This window comes from Helianthus annuus, chromosome 2 (genome assembly GCF_002127325.2).
Source record: "Helianthus annuus cultivar XRQ/B chromosome 2, HanXRQr2.0-SUNRISE, whole genome shotgun sequence".
Taxonomy (NCBI): domain Eukaryota; kingdom Viridiplantae; phylum Streptophyta; class Magnoliopsida; order Asterales; family Asteraceae; genus Helianthus; species Helianthus annuus.
In genome coordinates, this window is record NC_035434.2 from 25,101,055 (window position 1) to 25,123,423 (window position 22,369).

Genomic DNA, 22,369 nt, shown 5'->3' on the forward strand with positions numbered 1-22,369 from the left:
TGCATCACACACCGGGATGGGATGTGTGCTTATGCAGAAAGGCAAGGTTATTGCCTATGCTTCACGTCAGTTAAAGGTGCATGAAAAGAATTACACCACCCATGACTTGGAGTTGGGTGCCGTTGTATTCGCACTAAAGCTATGGAGGCACTACTTATATGGCATCAAGTGTGTGACCTATTCTGATCACAAGAGCTCCAGCATTTGTTCAACCAAAAGGATTTGAATATGAGACAGCGACAATGGATGGAAACTTTGAATGATTATGATTGTGAGATAAGATACCATCCTGGCAAGGCGAATGTAGTCGCTGATGCCTTCAGTCGAAAGGAAAGGGTGAAGCCTATTAGAATCAATGCCAAGAGCACTGAGATAAAGAATAGTTTGAATGAAAGATTGTTAGCTGCACAGAAGGAAGCTGTGCTGGAAGCTAACTACCCTAATGAAAAGCTAGGAGTAACTGAAGAAGAATTATCCTATGGCAAGGACGGAATCCTGAGATTAAATGGACGGATATGGGTTCTAGTTTACGGAGGACTTCGAGATGTTATCCTCCAGGAAGCCCACAGTTCCAAATACTCCGTTCATCCTGGAGCTGACAAGATGTACCGGGATTTGAAGGCAAACTTTTGGTGGATAGGCTTGAAGAAGTCTATAGCTACCTATGTAGCAAAATGTTTAACATGTGCGCAAGTCAAAGCTGAACATCAGAAGCCGTCAGGTTTGCTGCAACAGCCTGAACTTCCCGAGTGTAAGTGGGAAATGGTAACGATGGATTTCATCACCAAGTTGCCGAAGACTAGGAAAGGAAATGATACGATATGGGTGATAGTTGATAGGCTGACTAAGTCAGCACATTTCCTACCCATTAAGGAGACTTATAGCTCCGACATGCTAGCCCAGTTGTACGTAGATAAGATTGTATCTCTAATGGCATGCCTGTGTCTATTATCTCTGACAGAGATACTAGATACACGTCACATTTTTGGAAAAGTTTCCAACAATCTTTGGGCACGCGCTAAACTTCAGTACGGCTTACCATCCTCAGACGGACAGGCAGAGTGAGCGTACAATCCAAACCTTGGAAGACATGCTTCGTGCATGTGTGATTGACTTAGGTGGTAGTTGGGATAACCACCTACCATTAATCGAGTTCTCGTATAACAATAGCTACCATACGAGCACTAAAGTTGCTCCTTTCGAAGCCCTGTACGGTAGGAAGTGCAGGACGCCCGTGTGTTGGGCGGAAGTCGGAGATGTTTAACTGACAGGACCAGAAATAATCTTTGAAACGACGGACAAGATTGTCCAGATTCGTGACCGTCTAAAAGCTGCCAGGGATAGACAGAAAAGCTACGCAGATTTAAAGCGTAAACCTTTTAACTTCGAGGTAGGTGACAAGGTACTGCTTAAAGTATCACCCTGGAAGGGAGTGATGCGATTTGGTTAGAAAGGCAAGTTAAGCCTGAGATACATAGGACCCTTCGAGATCACCGAACGTGTCGGATCAGTTGCCTATAAGTTAAACTTACCCGAAGAGCTCAGTGGTATTCACAATGTATTCCACATCTGCAATCTGAAGAAGTGTGTCGCTGATGATTCACTAGTTATACCACACACAGATGTGCACATAGAAGAGAGCTTGAAGTTTGTTGAGAAACCTGTGTCGATCGAGGATCGACAGGTTAAGAAGCTTCGAAGGAAGCATATACCGATTGTAAAGGTTAAATGGGATGCCCGTAGAGGTCCCGAGTACACATGGGAGGTAGAATCCACAATGAAAGAAAAGTACCCTCATTTGTTTCAGTAAATCTCTCGAGGTCGAGAATTCTTTTAAGGGGGTGAGGATGTAACACCTCGAAATTTTTCCGTCAAATAAAATAACGACACGTGTCATGTACGACAAAAGTATTATAAACCCGGATTTAGTTAAAGATGTATGGCATGATTTTTGAACATGTCGACGTGTTAATTTATACCTCTGAACGATTTCATTATAAATCCCAAGACCCTAACATGATTAATAAACATCTAGTATACCTTTAATCCGGTGATTACTAATAATAATGGATGTCCAAATTTGCAAGAATGGATCCTATGAAAATAATGCTCAATAAAACCTTAGTTTGTGAATACTATCATTGTTCAACCCAATAATATTACAAGATAGGTAGACACAACTGATCAAGTATGGGTAAAAAGGCCTCATACTGACATTTTCCTGGCTCAAAATAATGCTATGCAAGTTGCCTGTTCAATGCATGAAAGGTTAATTTTTTTGCTTTCTGGCAAAGGCTTACGGACCGTAAAGGACCTGCCTTACGGTCCGTAAGGGGTGCCCAGCGACAACAGCTTGGCTGTTGGCTGTTATAAACGTTTAACCGACTTAGTAAGATATTTTCAGCAACATGGGTGACCCCTAACAGTTCCTAGGCACTAGGAAACACTTGTAAATGATCTGGGATCAATGATAGACCTAGTTGTCATGATCTCAATGGATTAAGAACACTATATAAAGCCACATTGTTGCAACATTGTGTTCATTCCTTCCTTCTGCATTTGTGGAGCTTTATGGAGCACAAGTGTCTTCCCTAAGCCTTCCTAATCGTGCATTAGACTTCTGTAAGTATGCTTGACCATTCTTAGTTGAGTTTTTACTTAGTTTTAGCTTAAAAGTCAAACCGTCGTAATTAACGGTTGACTTAACGATTAATCATTAATGGTCCAGTGATTAATTGAATAAAAGGTAGTTATAAGTTGGTAATTATGTGGGCATTAAACCCTAAAAAGGGCACCCTTTGATTCCCACTCTATCTAGATCAAATGTCGGGTCAAAGATGTTTAAAAAAAGTCAACAGAAGTTTAATTTTCGAATTAGCATATAATTAACAATGTAGAAGGCTTGTAACCTATTTTATCACTCATATAACTTGATAATAAGTATAATAACTGGTCTAAGCTTGTTTGATCCGACAATTTCCTATTTAGACCCGGTTCGGAACCGAAAGTCGCAAAACTTTGACTTTTGCTTTGACTTCAGTTCTGACCCGTTTTAGTATAGTTTAGAAATGCCTTAGGACTTCCTTAAGAACAGGTTACATGATGGTATGACCCTCTATGACTAGTTCGTTGTTTGTCCGAGTCATTTGCACATTTCCGTTATATGCTTAAAAGTTGACCATAATGCCCTTTTGTCCATAAAACGAGAATTTTGGGAATGTGAGAGAGCAAAAACCTTTGTTACTAATTTATTAGCATGTCCCTAAAGTTTCATAACAGTTAGAGGTCTAGAATAGGAGTTATGCTAAATAGCGCAATTAAGAAACTTTTGTTAATTAAACGGCGCACTTAGCATAAAGCCTATCTAAACCCAAATTTCGACACCAAACCTTTTACACACTAATGTAATATAATATTTTGAGATTTTTAAAGATTTTTAATTATTTTTAACCTGCTCATAACCTAAGGTTATGACCTTGATTCGGTAAATACCGATTATACCCTTTTCGGACATAAAATGAGTTCTACATAGTATTTTGACGCCAATCCAATTGCTACTGATTTTAAATAATAAATAAAGTATTTTGAACTTTATAACTTGATCAGAAAACTCAGATTTCCTGTTTCACCCGGAAATCGGTTTATAATCTTTAAAATGACTAAAATACCCCTACGGGGCGTATATTGTGATTAAACTCGTTTTGGGCATAATGGAAGGTATTCTACTGATATCACAACATATTTAGAGCATATTGACTTAGGAAAACCTGTTTGGGACTCTTACGGTTACCCGTTACGCCATTTACGCGTTCGGTTCGGTTTATGTAACTAGTTTACATAAATTAGCCGAAACGGGTCAAACCTTGTTGTTTTTATCTCAAAATACAGAATGTGGTTGGATTACCCATATTATACAAGTTTTCAAACTTGTCGGGTCTAAATCACATTCTATTCCGGTCTTCGTTTATTCGTGCGTTCGAACCGTATCTTTCGTTAAAACTAACCGGTCTAAGTTTAGGCTTAATTAAAGACCCGTTAGGATTCTAATAGGTTATTATAAACCTTCGTTCCAGAATAGGAGACCCGGTAAAAGCTAATTGCAATTGCTGTTTGTGAAATATACTTTGCAAATGTAAATACTTTTAACTTATTTCCCTATACGGGATTGGGGTACGGTATATAAAATACCGCTTGGTCCAGCATTGAATCTTTAATCGAATAGAGGTTAAATCATTGATATTCTTTGTTTTAAAATGTTTTGTTTGCTTAAAGCCTTTGGGGGGTTAATGACCATGTCCCAGATATCCTTGGCATCATCTTACGAGATGGCCACGACTTGAGCACGAGGTGTAGGCGTACACCCGTCTGTGCATAAATGAATAAATAAATAATGTGGTGTGTCTATTGATCTTTAACCCGGTCTACGGATCGGGCTACTGAACGCATAAGAAACATGTAATTTGTTTACAAGTATTATATTAAAATAATTATCCCAGATTATAAAAGTTTGTGCCACGTGCATTCAAATCAATTTTATTAAACCTTTTTCAAAAAGTGTCGGTTGAATGTATTTACCAGTGTAAACTGACGTATTTTCCCCAAAAGGTTAAGTGCAGGTACTATGCGAACTAGGCTGGCTTTCTCCTAGCGTCCACAATAAGTCTCGTAAGCTTGGATGTCAACTGTTGAACAATATTTCCTATTTATTTTTGATCCCCCTGTGGATTATTTTTCAACTGTTTATGATACTTGATATTACAAATTTTATTCGGTTGAAATATATTTATCTTTTGCTTCCGCTGTGCATTTAAATATTGTGTTGTTTGACTTTAATGTTACCAACTACGTCACGATATTCCCCCACGGCCACCGGTGAAACGTGTGAATATTGGGGTGTGACAATTTGCATCAGAACTGAGTCAAGAAAATCCCAGTTTAGGTTGTCGAACGCTTTTTCAATATAGATTTTCAGAAGAAAAGCTTGGGCCTTTTGTTTTTTCAACCAAGATACGACCTCATTAACTATATTGTAAAAAACCTTAAGTGGTCATTTTTGCCACTTTAGTTTAGACCTTAAATCTTTTGAATTCGTGTTCATGTGGTTTCAAATTTGTTGTCATTTTCATCCAAATTTCAAATCTATTCAGATTTTGTAGTTAACATCCAGTTTTTTTTTGTATTTTTTCTCTTTTTTAATGAATGTCAAAATGATCTTTTAACGTTTTATTATAACAAATTTAAAAAATCTGGCAATTTTGCCCTTCATTGAAAGGGAGGGAAAAAAACAAAAAAGTTGAATGTTAACTAAAAATCTGACCAGATTTTGCTTTTGGATGAAAATAACAACAAAATTGAAACCATAGAGCCCCAGATTTTAAAAGGTTTGAGTTTTGGACTAAAGTATCAAAAGTGACCAAACCTCAAGGACCAGTTTACTAAAAAAACTAAGTGCAATATTATAAAACAATTGTTCATATTAAGTTTTTAACTATTAAAAATTACATTTTACGGATTTTGTTTATTTTCATTAATTCATATTTATGTAGTATATGTATTTAACTAAATATTTTATTTTTAAATTTTACAAATTTAATTTTGATGTATTTGTTCAGTTTGATCACAACATCACTTTTCTAAAAACGCATTTTTAAAAAGTTATAAATCAGTAAACACTTAAAAATATTTTTTGAGTTAAATAAGCAATCTCAGACACCCTCTTAGGCTACTCGGTGTTGTTGTGAAGATGAAGGAGCATAAAACGCCACGCGTCTATCAGGTCAGCAGAGAGGGCTTTGTCCTCCAAACCCCAAAACCATGGGGTGGTTGTGGAGGTGGAAGGGCCGTTTCGGTTTATTATTATAATAACAAAATACCAAATAAATAATAAGTATCTAGAATAAACTCAATAAAACTCGTAGTTTATTCAGTGCTAAAATCCAAATCCAAAACACTTGGATTGAATTTGATACCAGAAGGTCTGAAAAAAATCCGACGGGTTAAAAATTTATATTCGGATTGGATCCTACCGATTGTATCTGGTTTCTAAAAGTCCGGTTTCCCCCGTCTATTGATTTTAGATTATATTTCGAATCGGTTTTGGATCCGGATTTTTTTTACACCTCCCCTTCACCACTAGACTTTAAAATAAACTTGGGCCCTAACTTAAAAGGCCTAATTTACAAAAACTTGGGCCCAAGAGTTTAGATTGCCGTAATTTACGATTATGCCATTCGTACAACAGTTGATATCATTTCAGCGGCTCGTTATTTTCATCGCGAAAACCCTCATCGATCCTGCTGAGGAGAAACGAATCAAGTCACTTTTCTTTGATTTGCAGAGAAACAAAGATCCAAAAGGGATCTAAAATCAATAAAAAAAATGGGTGAAAATAAAGAGATTGAAACTCAATATGATCTGAATGCAAAGTGGGATGCTTGTTTGGATTTGGGTGTTCGTCGGTTCGTTTACTCTTCCGCTGCTGGTGCCTTTGCGGGTCTTCTTTTGTTCCGTGAGTTCTTGTTCTATTCTCAATTAGCTTATTAATTTTTTTTATTTAATTGTTGGTTTAATATGCTATTTTTGCCTTGGATAACAGACAATCGATGTGTTTTGTTAGAATATATGTTAATGTATAAAGGAATTGCAATTGGCTTTGGGTTGATTATTGGAAGTGATTGTCTAGTAATTTTGCAATATTTGTGTAGCAAATGTATGAAATTGAAGCAAAATCAGGAATTGTTAGGATTTAGGATGTGAAATTAGGCATCTTTTATATAAGTTGAAGTTATGTTATTTATTATTATCATTATATTATTATTATTATTATTATTATTTTTATTTTGAGTTTTGATAAGGATTAAGGAATGCGCAGGGTTGTGCATGGTTCGGTTCGGTTTTTGGGCAAAACCAAAACCGATATGTTAGTTTTCGGTTTTTTGGTTTTTACGCCAGTTCGGTTCGGTTTTTTGGTTATTTCGGTTTTTGGAACAAAATTATGTAAGATCAAAAAATAAAAAAAGTATAATTTAAAATATGATAATTTTTCTTATGTGTTTACATTTAAGTTATTACAGTTAACCTTTTTAATTAATATTGTTTACATAAACCTAACCTTCTCATTTAATTTTATGTTTCTCCAAAGTTTTATTAATACATTTTCTTTTATAATAGTTTGAAGATCATTTAATTTATAAATTTCTTGTAGGTAATAAATTAATCATTTCAATTAAATAAACATGTAATGTTTTTATTATAAACACTTAACATTCAAGAAGAAAATTAATAATTTCTACTAGCATTGGGTTAAACGCTTAAACAACTTACACTTAAACATAAAAGTATATGGACTAGGCCTACTATTGTAACTTATCGGTTCGGTTCGGGTTTTTTTGGTTATTGAAAATGGTTATCCAAAACCCAAACCGCAATTTCGGTTATTAAAAATCCGTAAATCGAACCGTCGGTTTTTGTTTCGGTTTGGTTTTTTTCGGTTATGTCGGTTACGGTTCAGTTACTTCGGTTTTCTGCTCACCCCTAATAGGAACTGCGTAAAATCTGTTTTTCTTTGGGATTTGGGGATGGATTTTTGTAAATTAAGTTATATCTGAGTTGTTTTCATCTATATTAGAAAATCAATGTCAGCTTGTAACATAGTTATCAATCGCGAATAGCGTAGTGACGCGGCCATATGCCGCTACAAGGTACTATGCAACCAAATATCGACCAAATAGCGACGTCCGACGACAGATTCCGGCACTGGTGCTGCAACTAATGCCGGAAACAAGGAAGAGGGAAACCAGAGGCTCAAATTGATGGAAAGAAAGAAGCGGTACCTTGTTTTGACGGCGTTCATAGTAGTTTTCCCACTGCTTTTCTGTAATTTCATGGCGGCGGTGGATCTGGACGGCGAAGGTTACAAATGGGATGACGAATTAGATATTTAGGTTTAAATTAGTTTGTGTAGTTTTACAATTTAGCCCTCTGTCTTTCTATAGTTTACATTTATCCTCTAACTTGTATATTTTTACATAAAAAGAGTGAAATTAGTTTGTGTATTTTAACATTTAACCCCGTCTATCTTCACCAGTTTACATTTGGTTCTTAAACTTACAAATCTATACATATAAAGTATAAAATTAACATTATAATATATGCATATAATTATAAATAGCTATATTTTTATTTTTAAAATTTTCTACTACCTTATGGAGTTATCGCTAAACACGAAATAGCGGTCGCTATTTCGTCGCTATCGCTATGTAGCATATAGGTAGTCTGTCGCTATTGACCGCTATTCGCTATCATTAACTATGGCTTGTAACACTATTATCAATTCATATCCACTATTGTAATGTAAACTGGGGCGTTCATCAAGATCACATCCATGTTGAGAACTTGTTTTTCTATATTTATTACAAATGTGTTTAAGCAGCTGCAAACATGCATATGTCTACTAATCAGATCATATTTCTGATGTTAGTTAACAGGATTATCTGGCCAAGTACTAGGATGCCACCCCAAGGTTTCATGCTTGTTATATTATATTGAAAAAATTATAAGTTTTGTCCTTTATCTTTATACCACTTTTCAGGCGGTGTCCTTTTTAACGAACGTTGACAGACGGTGTCCTTTACTAGGTATTTTGTTGCAAGTTTAGTTCTTTACACCCAACCTAGTTAAAAAACCCTGTTAATTGTTGGCAGGCAGTGTCCTTTATTAGGTATTTTGTTACAAGTTTAGTCCTTTACCTAGGTATTTTGTTGCAAGTTTAGTCCTTTACACCCAACACTTAACAGGGTTTTTTTAACTGGGTTGGGTGTAAAGGACTAAACTTGCAACAAAATACCTAGTAAAGGACACCGCCTGTCAACATTCGTTAAAAAGGACACCGCCTGAAAAGTGGTATAAAGATAAAGGACAAAACTTGTAATTTTTCCTATTATATTTCATAAGTGTTTTTTCTTCATATTGTTATCCTAACACCGATTTATGCTAAATTAAATTTTGGTAAACTTATTCGTCAGTGGAGAGGTGGGATTATACTGGGTATGGTTGTTGTTGTTGTTGTATTCGTCAGTGGAGACTCTGATTATTTAAAACTGAAGAAATTACCCACTCAGCTCATCAAACTATGCAAATAAGTGTTCGGGTCAGCTTGTTAAAGCTATTTAACATTGACTAATAATGTAATGGTTTTAAATTTTGTTGCTAGGCTCTCCTGTTACACGGTGGGCATCGATTGCTTTTGGTGCTGGAGTGGGTATTGGATCTGCGTACTCAGATTGCTCTCAGAAATTTGACGGGTCAAGTCAAACTTCTTCCAGTGTTGCTGAGATACCAGTTGCTAAGGTAGGTTTTGTCACTGTCAATAATATACCATCGTACAAGATATTTTTTTTATGTTAATATGGTTTATATTTTTTTATCAATCTGGTATTAGTTTGCATTTGCGTACTTGTACTCAACATTGATTTGAGATTTTTTTTTGTTTCAAAAGATCCGATTAAAAAATAATGTTTGAAATGCTAAATTTTAAAATAGAATAATCTTAGTTGGTAACTATAAAAAAATTGTTAAATAGCTTAAAATTTAGGAAAAATTACAAGTTTTGTCCTTTATCTTTATACCACTTTTCAGGCGATGTCCTTTTTAATGAATGTTGACAGGCGGTGTCCTTTACTAGGTATTTTGTTGCAAGTTTAGTCCTTTACACCCAACCCAGTTAAAAAACCCTGTTAATTGTTGGGTGTAAAGGACTAAACTTGCAACAAAATACCTAGTAAAGGACTAAACTTGCAACAAAATACCTAGTAAAGGACACCACCTGTCAACAATTAACAGGGTTTTTTAACTGGGTTGGGTGTAAAGGACTAAACTTGCAACAAAATACCTAGTAAAGGCCACCGCCTATCAACATTCGTTAAAAAGGACACCGACTGAAAAGTGGTATAAAGATAAAGGACAAAACTTGTAATTTTTCCTAAAATTTAAACATAAACTTTGAAGTACCGTGTATTTAAAGTTCATTTTACATTATTGTTAAACTAAAACTTTAATAGAATCTTAAATACCAAGTTCATTTACAGGCTTGTCATTGTATACTCTACAATGAAATATGCAAAACTAAATAAAGTAATAAACGATTTTTCCGCATGGATGAAGTTGGTTATGATGTGTGCTAATTTAATTAGTTTTGAAGCTGATTTTTCCACTGGCTTAAAAAGCTGATTTTGAAGCAATATTAGTCGTTAGCGACATGAAAAGGTTTATCTTTAACAATGGCTTGCAAAACAATATATCAAACTCAAAGTATTGAGGCTGTATTTTTTTTTTCTGCTTCTAAAATGATCAAGTTGAGATTTTACATTAGAAGGTTGTTCTCTACTTTTAGTTACCTTCCCTAGTACACAAATTTGCAACACTGGATATTGTATTTGAATAATTTCACAACATAGAATCAACCCACATTGTTTTCTGAAATCTGAAAGTTAACACAAATGCTTTATTAATAGGGATATTGGCCTCTAATAATCCTAACTACACGTCATTGGCTATTGGCAGTCCCTCCTTTTTTTTATTCCACATGCCAGTCCCACCTTTCAACTATTTTTCCTCCACCGGTCCTTAGTTAAAAAAATTCTGTTAAGTTTATTTCCAAATTACAAACTGGCGTTTTAGGGCTTTTGATCAGAACGAGGATACGAGTCTATTGATGTAAAACTTACCTCGAAACGGTGCTCCAAACGACTTGATTTTTGATAATTGGAAGTTTAAACACCCGAATTGAAGCACCATTTTCATCGTTTGGAGCACAATTTCAAGGTAAGTTTTGCATCATTCTACTCGTATCCTCGTCCTAATCAAAAGCCCTAAAACGTCAGTTTGTAATTCGGAAAAAAAGTTAACTCCGTCAAGTTTTTTTAACTTTAGACCAGTGGAGGAAAAATAGTTGAAAGGTGGGACTGTCAGGGGGAATAAAAAAAAGGTGAAATTGCCAATGGCCAATGACGTCTAGTAGGGATAATCAGAGGCCAATATCCCTTATTAATATTGTGAACTTAAAAGTTCAAAGCATATAATAAGTTAACAACTGGGATATACAAATAAAATTCAGTCATGACTCATTCTTCATTTTGTATGTTGGATCTAAAACAACACCACCTGTTATTAATGATTGCACGACAATATTAACTGAATTCTGTTATCGTTTTTATTCCATATTGCTCAAGATACTCAATTATACCAAACAAATCAACCCTTTTTTTGAAGCGACCTGTCTCGACCCAGCATGTCACCCGACCCGTCCGTTTTGCTAGGTGTAGTTTAAAATGACATTGTACACATGTAAAATTGTAGTTTCATAAGTGACCAACAACTGATTTGGGTTTTTAAAATGACTGATCTTAAAATATAGCAGTTATCTTTGCGATAAACAATGAAATTGCTTCTACAACGAATCAAGCCATGCACAGTTTATTATCTCTTTTGTATCGGCATGTTGATATTTTCTGCCACTACTTCTAAGATTTGTATAATTTTCAGGACCATTTGACTAAAGTTTTTGCCAAATTTTCAGGACTAAAAAAGGAGTTGAGGATTCATGTAGAAGTGTTGATGTTGAATGCTCCAAGAGTCAACTGAAATGGATTTTGATTGTGTGAATTAGAAGAGTAATAATAGCGGCAATGTCGTCTTGTTACATTTATTTACATACATATGATGTACACTTAAAATGGTTTTGGCTTTTTGAAGTCAACATGTTGTGTTTAATCTGATGTTTGGTATATATGTCTGGTGTCCGAAATATGGCTCTAACCATTCAAACCAGTGAACCGGACCGAGAATGGATTTAAACTGGGTCTTTCTTTCTTGCTTGGTTCTTAGTTCTTTAATTTGAAACTGTAGAGCTTATAAGACCAACAATATGTAGCAAATTAACAGGTTCATGGTCATTTCTTACAATTGTTTTAGGCAGGGTTGTTTAAACTTAAAGAGCGAGTTCGAGACAAGGTAAGGTAGCATCAACTTAGACTTGAATTGGTAAGACTAAATTACGTTTTTGGCCCCAGTGGTTATATCACTTTTACTATATTAGCCCAAAATAAGAAATTTTAACATATCTGCCCCCATGGTCTCTATAACTAACCATTTTGGCCCCTAAGTCTACAGATCATGGGGGCCAAAATGGTTAGACTTAGGGGCCAAAATGGTTAGTAGAGACCATATGGGCATATATGTTAAAAATTCTTATTTTGGGCTAATATAGTAAAAGTGATATAACCACAGAAGCCAAAATTGTAATTCACTCAGTTGGTAATAATAAGTTGAGTTAGCTTGACTTCATATTTCTAATCGAGATAGTTTGTATTCAGCTTAGGGGTGTTCATCGAATCGAGTTTTCAAAAATGCTTTAATCGAATTTTTCGAATATTTTATTTTTTGTTTGAATTTAAATTTGATTAAGAACCAGCCAATTAAATTCCCAATTCGAATCGAATTCGAATAAATTCGTTTTGATTCAAGTGCAGTTAAAAAATGTAATAAATTCGTTTAAGTTATGGGCTTTATAATGAGTTTGATAATGAGCTATTTTAATACTTAGAATAAATTCGGAGATTAATTTATACTATAGCTCAATACAGGTTATACATGTATTGTATATAAAAAAAATAAATGAATTATTATAATTTTAATTCAAATTTCGAATCGAATTGAATTTAAAATTATAAATTTTTATTCAATTTACTGGACTCGAATTCAATCGAATTCGAATTCTTGATTATCGAAATGAATTCTTATAATCGAATTGAATTAAATCAACTATCGAATTTTTCGAATTCGAAACGAATTCTGAACACCCTAAATTCAGCTTGTGTGAGGAGTGTTTGTTATTGTGTTTTTGTAGATAACCTTGTGTTATAACAAAAGAGGTAAAAAATTATAATTTAACTAAAACTTAAAAAGTATTTTTTTACTAAACACCAACTATCATAGTAGCTTCTAACTTTGCTTATTTTGCTTATTATACCTTTTTAGTCCCTTAAGTAAGTAAAATACATTAAATAAAAAAATAACATTAACTCCACAATCCGGTGCGTTTAATTCGTTTAAAAAAAACACATTTATTAAACAAGTCAGTTTTATTGAAATTAAATGATTTGACGTGTTAACTCGTTTAAAGTTTGAAAAACAAAAATTAAAATTGTATAATTTGTAAGTTCAACCCATTTAAAAAATGTATAATGTGGTTTATTACATGTATTCATATTTACAACTTGATTAACCCGTTTACAACTTTATCAACCTGTTTGACTCATTCAAATAACAAATCATATGAGTCAGATTTGGTTTATACGGCTTCAATGTGTGCGGCTTAGAGTCGATATTCCTTAACACGAATAAACTTATGAGTCACGTCTGGATTCATAAAGTTTTACCCGCCAATTCGACACCTTATTTTTTAAGAATTATTCTGCTTGAAAAAAAATACACTAAATAAGTTTGTGGGGACTTTCATCAAGTAAAATTTTTAAATTAAGAAATAAATATAAAAAGATAATCATATCTTTATATTCATACATGATATAACAACACTACCTTTATGATACAATCATGAGGCCATAATTCTCCCAAGAGATCTTTATTTGTATTATTCCTCCTAAATATCTTCCACCATCTCCCACACTACACACACTACAGACACAGATGGGGCTAAACTCTGCCATTTTCATGGCTTCTGCAACATCAAGCTCCACCTCTCTTCTCGGACCTCCATTCACAACCTTCTCTCCAAACCTTCAACAAATCAATGTAAGTCTCAAACTCCTCATTCCTTCTTCTACATCCAGAAATAGGGCCGCCCAGAAAGCTCGTGTGCCTCGGAGCTCGCTCGAAAAAAGTTTGAAAAGTTTCGCTTGGTTTGAAAACAAGCCGAGCCTGTTAGATATTTTAGTGTAATCGAGAATCGAGATTGACTTGGTGATCAAATCGAATAATAATACACATCAAGCAAGTTAGGAGGTGCGGGAGTGCACGCTTGTTTGAGTTATTATAATTCGACGTGTAAGGGCGGAGCCGTACTCTACGGGGTTCCAAGGGGCAACGCTCCTAGGAGCAGGGTCCAAGGGACAGATCCCCTGGCTGGGGTCGCGCTTGCAGTTTAGTGGCAGTTTTAAGACAAAATTGAGATAACTGCCATTAGACGGTTAATCATCCCCAACCCCAAAATTCGTAGACAGTTTTTTTATCACATTTTACTGGTTCAGACGAATTCTCTACACACATACACTCGTTCAATTTTTCGAAAATCAGAGCTGTATCCGATTAAATTATTCGGGAGAACCACCGAAATAATTTGATCTGAGAATGATTACACGCCCCTCTGATCATCCGGTTTTCTGAAAATTCCCCAACAGAGCCTCTGGCCCAGGCCAAACATGGGTCGTCTCGGTTTTGCTCGAATTATTTTATTTTTACTTTTATTTACACACACGACCTTTGTATGTATACTTTATATATAAATATTTTAAATGAAAATGAACTTTTATTTTATTATACATATGTTTATATTGTTTCCTCATCATTGAATGGTAATTTGAACTTGAAATATGTATATTAAACTTCCTTTTAAAAAACCGAGCCGAGCCAGCTCAGTTAAAAACTAAGAGCTGGAGCTCAAATTTCCAGCTCGGTTTCAAATCTAAGCCGAGCCAAACCACCTCGGTTTGAATCTGAGCCGAGCCCGATCTTGCTCAGCTTGGCTTGATTTGGCTCCTGAACAGCCCTATCCGATATCTAATTATACACAAAATGTGAAAATTAATAGAGAATCTATGTTAATTTGAATATTGACGGTAAAACTTCAGTTACTGTACAGAAAATCTGCAACCTGAGAATAAACAGTGACCGTAGATCATCAATTCGGAGAGATAAATGTCGTCGGCTGTGCTGCAGTCAGGTCCAGATTGAAAATGAAACCGATGAGGAGGCGTGTGAGCTCGTGAGTGGCGTTGAGGTTTCAATAGGTGAGGGATCCGATAGTGTTGCTGCTTATCTGCTCACTGCTGTCAAGAACAACAATGGAACTGGTATTCTGCTGTTGTCTGATATTTTCGGATTCGAAGACTCGTGTACTAGAGATTTTGCTTACCGGATCGCCTGCAATGGTTATAAGTAAGTTGATTATCCTGTTCATTTCAGTTATTAGATAGAGTATATATAGTAGTTAGAGTTTGTTACATAGATAGGATCTATTGCATTTGCCGCCAACATATGAGTTGTGATTAGATTAAGTTAGGCTCCTGAATGAACCAAAGGAACATGAACGGGGCATGTTCGTGCTCGCTCGTTTAACTTTAACAGAACAAACGATCATGCGAACAGTTGTATATGAATGGAGTTTTCTTGTTTGTGTTCGTTCGTTAAGAAAATGAACGCGTTTATGTTCATTTATGTTTGTTTGTTTTTTAATAGTATAAACGAACGGTTCACGAACATAACTGAACATCAATCTCTTAGGCCTAAACAACTAGACTAATTTGTAATGGGTGATATATTTTTTTTCTCATATAACTAGACTAAATTGTAACAGGTCTAAATAATTTAAATGAATATATAAACGAACGAACTTAAAACAAATGCAAACTAACGAACGTTCACGAACATAAATGATCAATAAGACACAATACGATAGGAGGTTCATTATCATTTACTTATCGACTAACATCATGATGCTATATGAACTTGTGTCGCAGTGTTCTACTACCCGATCTATTCAATGGAGATCCATGGCGAAAAGGCCGCTCCATGTCCCTGTTCGAGCCATGGCTAGCCACTCACACCCAAACCGCAACAACAAACATTACAGCATCGATAAAATGGATGGTAGAATCATTCGTAGCCGCAGGAATCTCAAACAAGCTTGGGATCGTTGGCTTTTGCTTTGGTGGCGGAAAAGTAATCGAAGTTCTAGCCGAAGACAGTGATGATCGTTTTGGCGTTGGAGTATCTTTCTACGGCACTGGAATCCAACCATCTGTTGCTGCTAAAATCAAGGCACCCGTATTGTACATCACGGGTGATGAGGACCCGTTATGCTCTGTGAAGGTGTTGGAAGATATTGGAAGGGATAATGTGGGTGGATCGAAAGTGGTGGTTTTTAACGGCAGAGGCCATGCGTTTGTTCATCGGCCATCGTCGAGTGAAGAGGATAAAGATGCCGAAGAAGCTTTTACGATCATGAGAAACTGGTTGCATAATGGGTTGGTTGTAGAGAAGTAAATATTGCTTCTTTATGTATATATTTGTAAAGTAGTTTGTCTTCCTGGTCTCATTTTGGTTTTCAACACTTTCTTCAAAGAATTATGTGAAATGAATGGAAAAGTTGTATGTTTCGGTTAAGCAGGTCGAGTTTATATTGAGCCCGGTTCAAGTTTATAACAATTTGGTTCTAGCTATTGCGTATTTCCGAATCTATTTATGTAGGGCTATTTGTGGTATCTAACCTCATCTACAATTCAGTTATATTACGCATTGGGGTGAGCATGAGTTTGTTTGGTTACGGGTCAGTGTGGATTTTGGTAGATAGTTGGTTCACAAACCATTAAATTTCAGACAAAATTACACAAATCGGCCTTTACGTATACCTAAATTTGCACCTTATACCTTTTAGTTTAAAGGCAAATTGGAAATAAATAATCCCACCTAACTCAATTTGGCGATAATAATCCCAAGTCAGTTACTGGCCGATAATAATCCGAATTGGTCAATTTTTTTTTTTTTTGTAAAATAGTTCGCCGTTAAAGTTAAGTTTTTTTTTTTTTCCGAATTACAAACCGATGTTTTAGGGCTTTTGATCAGAACGAGGATACAAGTCGATTGATGTAAAACTTATCTCGAAATACTGCCTCAACCCACGAAAACGGTACTTCAATTCTGGTGTTTAAACTTCCAATTAACAAAAATCAAGTTATTTCAAGCACAATTTCAAGGTAAGTTTTACATCAATCGACTCGTATCCTCGTTCTGATAAAAAACACTAAAACATCGGTTTGTAATTCGGAAAAAAAAACTTAACTCCGTTAAGCTATTTTAATGACGGACTATTTTACAAAAAAAAAAAATTGACCAGTTCGGATTATTATCAGCCAATAACTGACTTGGGATTATTATCGGCCAAATTGAGTTAGGTGGGATTATTTATTTCCAATTCGCCTAGTTTAAAAAGCACTAGAATCAACCTTTTACTTGAGTACCTTTTAGTTTAAAAAGCACTAGAATCAACCTTTTGGCACAAACTACGTTTAATTTTTTTGTTAAGTCACCTCACATGCAACTCAGCTGAGGGTATTTTGGTCTTTTTCCATCCCCTTTTATTATTATTTATTTGTTTTTTAAATAAACCTGAAAACATCACCATCTCCACCACCGTTGAGGCGTTGACCACCAGCTAAACAACCAACACCATCCCTAACCACCATCGTACACACCCCGCACGCACTTCCAATCTGCAACAGGTAGAGGGAGAAGATATACAAATATAAATATGTAGTAGCATAACATATAAAAGCAAACTAATTTCTAAAAGCAAAGATATACAAATTATGATATATCTATTGCATGTTCAAGGATTGAATGGCAAGCTTGGCTGCAGTCATGGAGACATTGTTCTTGACAAAACTCAAAGAAGTTTCGAGCCGTCGTAATGTTTCTTTAACATCCATTGCTTTCAGTTTTTCGTTCTGTAACTTTAACATTTCCGAATGTGTTGATCCTGTCGTAAAAATATCCAACTTAAAGGTTAGTACATCCAAACGGACCGTTCTTATCCTATAAAGCTGGCATCATGTTCGCCTAGGGTAATAGGTAAAAAGGTTAAGGTCGAAACGTGCCAATTTTAGAAGCATCAAGGGCTGCAAAAAAACCGAACGAACATAAATGAACGAACGCGGCCTCTGTTCATGTTTGTTTATTTAACCAAACGAACGAGATTTCTTGTTCGTGTTTGTTCATTTATTAAACGAACGAACACAAACGAACTTCCTGCCAAACGGTTCACGAACTATTCGTTGAACATTCGGTTCATTTGCTTACCTGAAACATTTTGAAGTGCCGCGAAGGACACGCGCTCAGCAAGAGAAGGAATGAAAGCTTCTTCACAATCTAAAGACAGTTCTTTTGTAGCCCAATCTAGAGAATTTGCCGTTTGGGTCCGCAAGGGTTCGTCTTTAGCAGCCTAATCATTAGCATAAGCAAATAAGCTAACGATTTTGTAAACGATAGTATCACATGTAGTATGCATGATATAACTTTTAATGCAAGCAATACAAATCACTATAACTTGATTGACCGAAGTACCGAACCTTTAGTTTTATTTCCAAGCTATTTAATCCCTCAAGAGCTTCTTTTAGTTCAAGAACTTTGGAGCTTACTTCACTTTCGTTCTGCGGAACGTTATCCTGTAACGGTAATACTATGCCTTCTAAGAAAGGATCTGCCTGCAGAATCATTGAAATTAACGATCTTCAAAAGAAAAAAAAAGCGTAATATGCCATTTTCGTCCCTGAGGTTTGACCAGTTTTGCGACAGTGTGACTTTCGTCCAGAGGTTTGTTTTTCCGCATCTGGATCCAAAAGTTTTGAAACTCATCCATTTATTTCCCTTAAGTCAGTGGTATTTCCGTCTATTTTGTTAAATTAAAGGGCAATTCGGTCTTTTTACATAGAGTGAAAAAGACCGAATTGCCCCACCTCTGCCTTAACGGAGTAAAATGTATGGACTTAATGAGCCGGATAAAAATGGCAAGATTTCAAACCTTTTTTGATCCAGATGCGGAAAAACAAACCTTTGGACGATAGTCGCAAAACCATAGTTGTTAATAGCGAATAGCGATAAATAGCGACAAGGACCTATATGCTACATAGCGAATAGCGACTGCTATTATATATATAGCGATACACTAGAAAAAGAATTTTGAAACTTTTTATATGTATATTATATCAAAATACCTGGTATATATGCTATTTTACATGTATATTTAACAAAAACCTATAAATCCAGCTATTTTATAGCTATATCTAAGTGCTATTTACATAAAAAAAAAAAAAAAAACTAATTGTCTCTATTCACGCTATTGGTCGCTATGACCCAAATAGCGACACCTGGTCGCTTCGCTACATAGCGCGCTATAGCGGTCGCTATAGCCGCTATTGACAACTATGCGCAAAACTGGCTAAACCTCAAGGACGAAAATGACATTTTACTCGAAAAAAAGAAGAATTCTTTAGAAAGAATGTATTTATTGCAGCTAATTATCTAATCTGATTATTAAATATTAAACACGCTTTCAAAATGCATATCCAAACACTCTCAAAATAACTTACCTTTGCAAATTTCACTAATGTGACACGACCAATTCCTCTAATAGAGACTAAGGCCCCGACATCTAATTGTTCAACCTGTCAGAACACTGAGATGACAATGAGTTTAACCGGAAGAAAAAAGAATTAAAAATTATTATTTAATAACTACTTGAAGTTTACCTTTTCTATAACAACCAAACAAGCGTATCTAGCAGCAAACGACGCTTCTTTAGATGTGGAACTCACAGCGATTGGATCCAACACAAAATGCACAAATAGTTTCTTCTTTCTTAATAAACACTACAATATCACGATATTCAAATCATGTTATTTACAAGCAAGACACAATGAAGATGTTACTCAATGGGAATATTATATGTTATTAGGGGATGCAATTTATCACACGACCCGAAACTCCACACGTGAAGAATCAAGTTTTGAACATGTTTGATCGTTTAATTAAACCGTTCATGTTCGGGTTGACTTGTTTAACCGGCTTAATCACGCCAGCTGCCAACCCGTTCAACCCTGTTATTACAACCCTCCAACCCGTTTAACAAGATTACAACCTATGTTGTCCATAGTTGTCAATAGCGAGCGTAACGATAGCTATAGCGCGCTACGAATCGTATAGGTCTAGGCTCGCTATTAGGGTTGTAGCGATAGATAGCGATAGTTTATTATTATTATTATTAATTAATTAATATAGCTATAAAATAGCTGGATTTTATGTTTTTGTTAGATATACATGTAAAATGGCATATATACTAGGGTATTTTGATATAATATACATATAATTTAACTTTTTTTTCCAGTTTATCGCTATTTATAAAATAGCCGCCTGCTATTTATCGCTATTCGCTATGTAGCATATAGGTACCTTATCGCTATCTGTCGCTATTTGCCATTAACAACTATGATGTTGTCAAGACGCACCTAGGCACACTTTTCAACCCCTCATGCGCATTTTTCAGGCCAAGTTCCGGCCAAAAATCGTCTACCACAATTATACCAGCCCTATACAAACATGGAATCAACCTAAAAGAGCCTAAACTAGCCCTAAACAAGCCTAGAAGATGACTCAAAATCCCTAAAATGGTATCTTTTACACTATGCGCCTCGCTTAAAAAAGCCCTTGTTTTTAAGCGCCTTCGACAACTAAGATTACAACCTGATTAAAACTCGTCAACCCATTTAACTTGTTTAGATAAACCAGATACACTGTCTTTATTCAGGTTAAAAGATTAATGCCCCTAAATAATATTTATACAAAATTAAATACCTCATCCAATAACTTCAAGTATCTTGCTTCAAACAAATGAAGTGTCTTGGCTTCAGATGGAACAAGAACCTACAAACACATAACAAAAAAGTCAATGGCGGTCAACCCATCTCACAACAACTAGGGGTGTAAACAAGCCCAGAGGCTCGAGAACTACTTGTGATCGGCTCGGTTAAAAGCTCGAACGAGCCGAGCCTTAATGAGCCCGAGCCCAAGCTCGAGCCTGAAATAGAGCTCGTTTTGTTATCGAGCCCAAGCCCGGGCCTGAAATACAAAGCTTGTTTAGGCTCGCGAGCCTAAACGAGCCCATACAAAATTTTAGTTTTTTTATACATGATATATTAATAATGATGATAACATTGATGAGCCGAGCTCGAGCCGAGCTTTGGCTCATTTAAGCGATGTTGAAGTGAGCTCGAACCAAGCTTTTAGCTCGTTTAAGGTTGTTCTCAAAATAGTTGGAGCCGAGCTCGAGCTTTGGGTTTTACTCGCGAGCCAAGCTCGAGCTCAAAGAAGTAGGCTCGAACCGAGCCGAGCTCGAGCTCGATTTTTATAAAAACCTAACGAGCCGAGCTCGGGCTCGGCCCGGCTCGTTTACACTCCTAACAACAACATTATCAGATAAAATGGTGATGAGCACGGTACACGTTCGGCACTGAAAGAACTGGTACCGAAAAACAGAAAAAGTGGGTAATGGTACCGGTACCGGTACCGAATACACCGGTTCGGTACCAATACCGGTGTTTTACCCGTAAATACCGTACCGGTACCGGTACCGAAAAAGGGGAAGTAGGTTATATCCGGAACAGTTCGATACTGGTACCCGATACCAAATGCTGATCGCTAATTTTCGATAAGATCAAATATAAAGAAATACCTGATCAGAAGGAAAAGGAAGAAGTGGGAGTTCTAAGAAACCCGAATACACTCTAAACAACCCACGTTGTACTTTCTTATAGGAACCACCAGCCCCCCATTGGGGTTTTTTTGCATCTAAACGCCTGAAGAAATGGTTAACCAAGATAGGGTTTGTAATTGAGCATCTTGTTGTTCTTGAGAGGAGTGAATTGGGGAGACGAAGAGATGAGTGGGTGACAGTAGCAATTGAAGTGGAAGGTATGTTTGTTGTGAGTACGTTGATGGTGGTTCTGCAACTCATTTCTGATGAATGAAAGAACAGATTGTGTGGAGGGTAATTGGGGTTGTTTGAGCATGATTAATTGTTTGATTTTTACCGAACAAAAGGGTTTGTGGAAGAGTCTGTACCCACGTACCAGTGTTAACAGGTGTACAGATTCTTGATTTCGTGTTATTTTTTTTCCAAGATTCTATATCTACAGTGACAAAAATGAACTTTGTTGCGGCGGGATTTCGGATGGTGTCGGTTTGGTATCGGTACTCGGTATTGTAACGAAAAGAGAAACCTAAAAAGTTTAAGCTATGATATGTCCAAAAGGATATCGACACGTATATTATGTCGATTGAAAACCATAAAACGAATATCGTTAACTATTACGACCGTACAAGTCTTGGTATTGACTTTCGGTCAGATTCAACTCAGTTCGTCAAGACACCGGTACGTTACCGGCATTCTCTATAGTCTTAGATACAAAAAAAAAAAAAATAATAATAACCTCTAATTTGAATAAAAAGGTTCATTTTCAATGTTGTTCGGCCGGAGTAAGAAAAACAAATTTATGTTAGAAACCATATAAACAAATAGTGGTAC

At 35.9% G+C, this 22,369-nt stretch overlaps 3 protein-coding genes across 5 annotated transcripts; 2 read left to right on the top strand and 1 right to left on the bottom strand.

Moving 5' to 3' along the window:
* The first annotated feature begins 6,237 nt into the window (after nucleotides 1-6,237).
* LOC110912784 (MICOS complex subunit Mic10) lies at nucleotides 6,238-11,785 on the top strand. The gene is made up of 3 exons (XM_022157595.2): nucleotides 6,238-6,508; nucleotides 9,212-9,348; nucleotides 11,576-11,785. Exons 1-3 carry the CDS (start codon nucleotides 6,379-6,381, stop codon nucleotides 11,579-11,581), a joined length of 273 nt encoding a protein of 90 aa, XP_022013287.1. The 5' UTR covers nucleotides 6,238-6,378; the 3' UTR covers nucleotides 11,582-11,785.
* Nucleotides 11,786-13,617: 1,832 nt separating this feature from the next.
* On the top strand, nucleotides 13,618-16,450 carry LOC110912775 (carboxymethylenebutenolidase homolog). Its single transcript, XM_022157583.2, has 3 exons — nucleotides 13,618-13,809; nucleotides 14,876-15,171; nucleotides 15,753-16,450. The coding sequence occupies exons 1-3, from the start codon at nucleotides 13,705-13,707 to the stop codon at nucleotides 16,276-16,278; spliced, it is 927 nt and encodes a 308-aa protein (XP_022013275.1). The 5' UTR covers nucleotides 13,618-13,704; the 3' UTR covers nucleotides 16,279-16,450.
* An 877-nt stretch (nucleotides 16,451-17,327) lies between these two features.
* Nucleotides 17,328-21,879, bottom strand: LOC110912759. 3 transcript variants are annotated; one of them, XM_022157572.2, is made up of 8 exons: nucleotides 21,518-21,879; nucleotides 20,641-20,709; nucleotides 19,539-19,658; nucleotides 19,380-19,454; nucleotides 18,360-18,494; nucleotides 18,091-18,232; nucleotides 17,596-17,770; nucleotides 17,328-17,504 (listed from the first exon to the last, which is right to left on the bottom strand). In XM_022157572.2, exons 1-7 carry the CDS (start codon nucleotides 21,797-21,799, stop codon nucleotides 17,610-17,612), a joined length of 984 nt encoding a protein of 327 aa, XP_022013264.1. In that variant the 5' UTR covers nucleotides 21,800-21,879; the 3' UTR covers nucleotides 17,328-17,504; nucleotides 17,596-17,609. The 3 variants fall into 3 exon arrangements, 2 of the variants coding, with proteins under 2 accessions (XP_022013264.1, XP_022013256.1); XM_022157564.2 differs by lacking the exon at nucleotides 17,328-17,504 and having other exon boundaries at nucleotides 17,517-17,770; XR_004872541.1 differs by lacking the exon at nucleotides 17,328-17,504 and having other exon boundaries at nucleotides 17,554-17,770; nucleotides 19,380-19,465; nucleotides 21,518-21,818.
* Nucleotides 21,880-22,369: the final 490 nt, after the last annotated feature.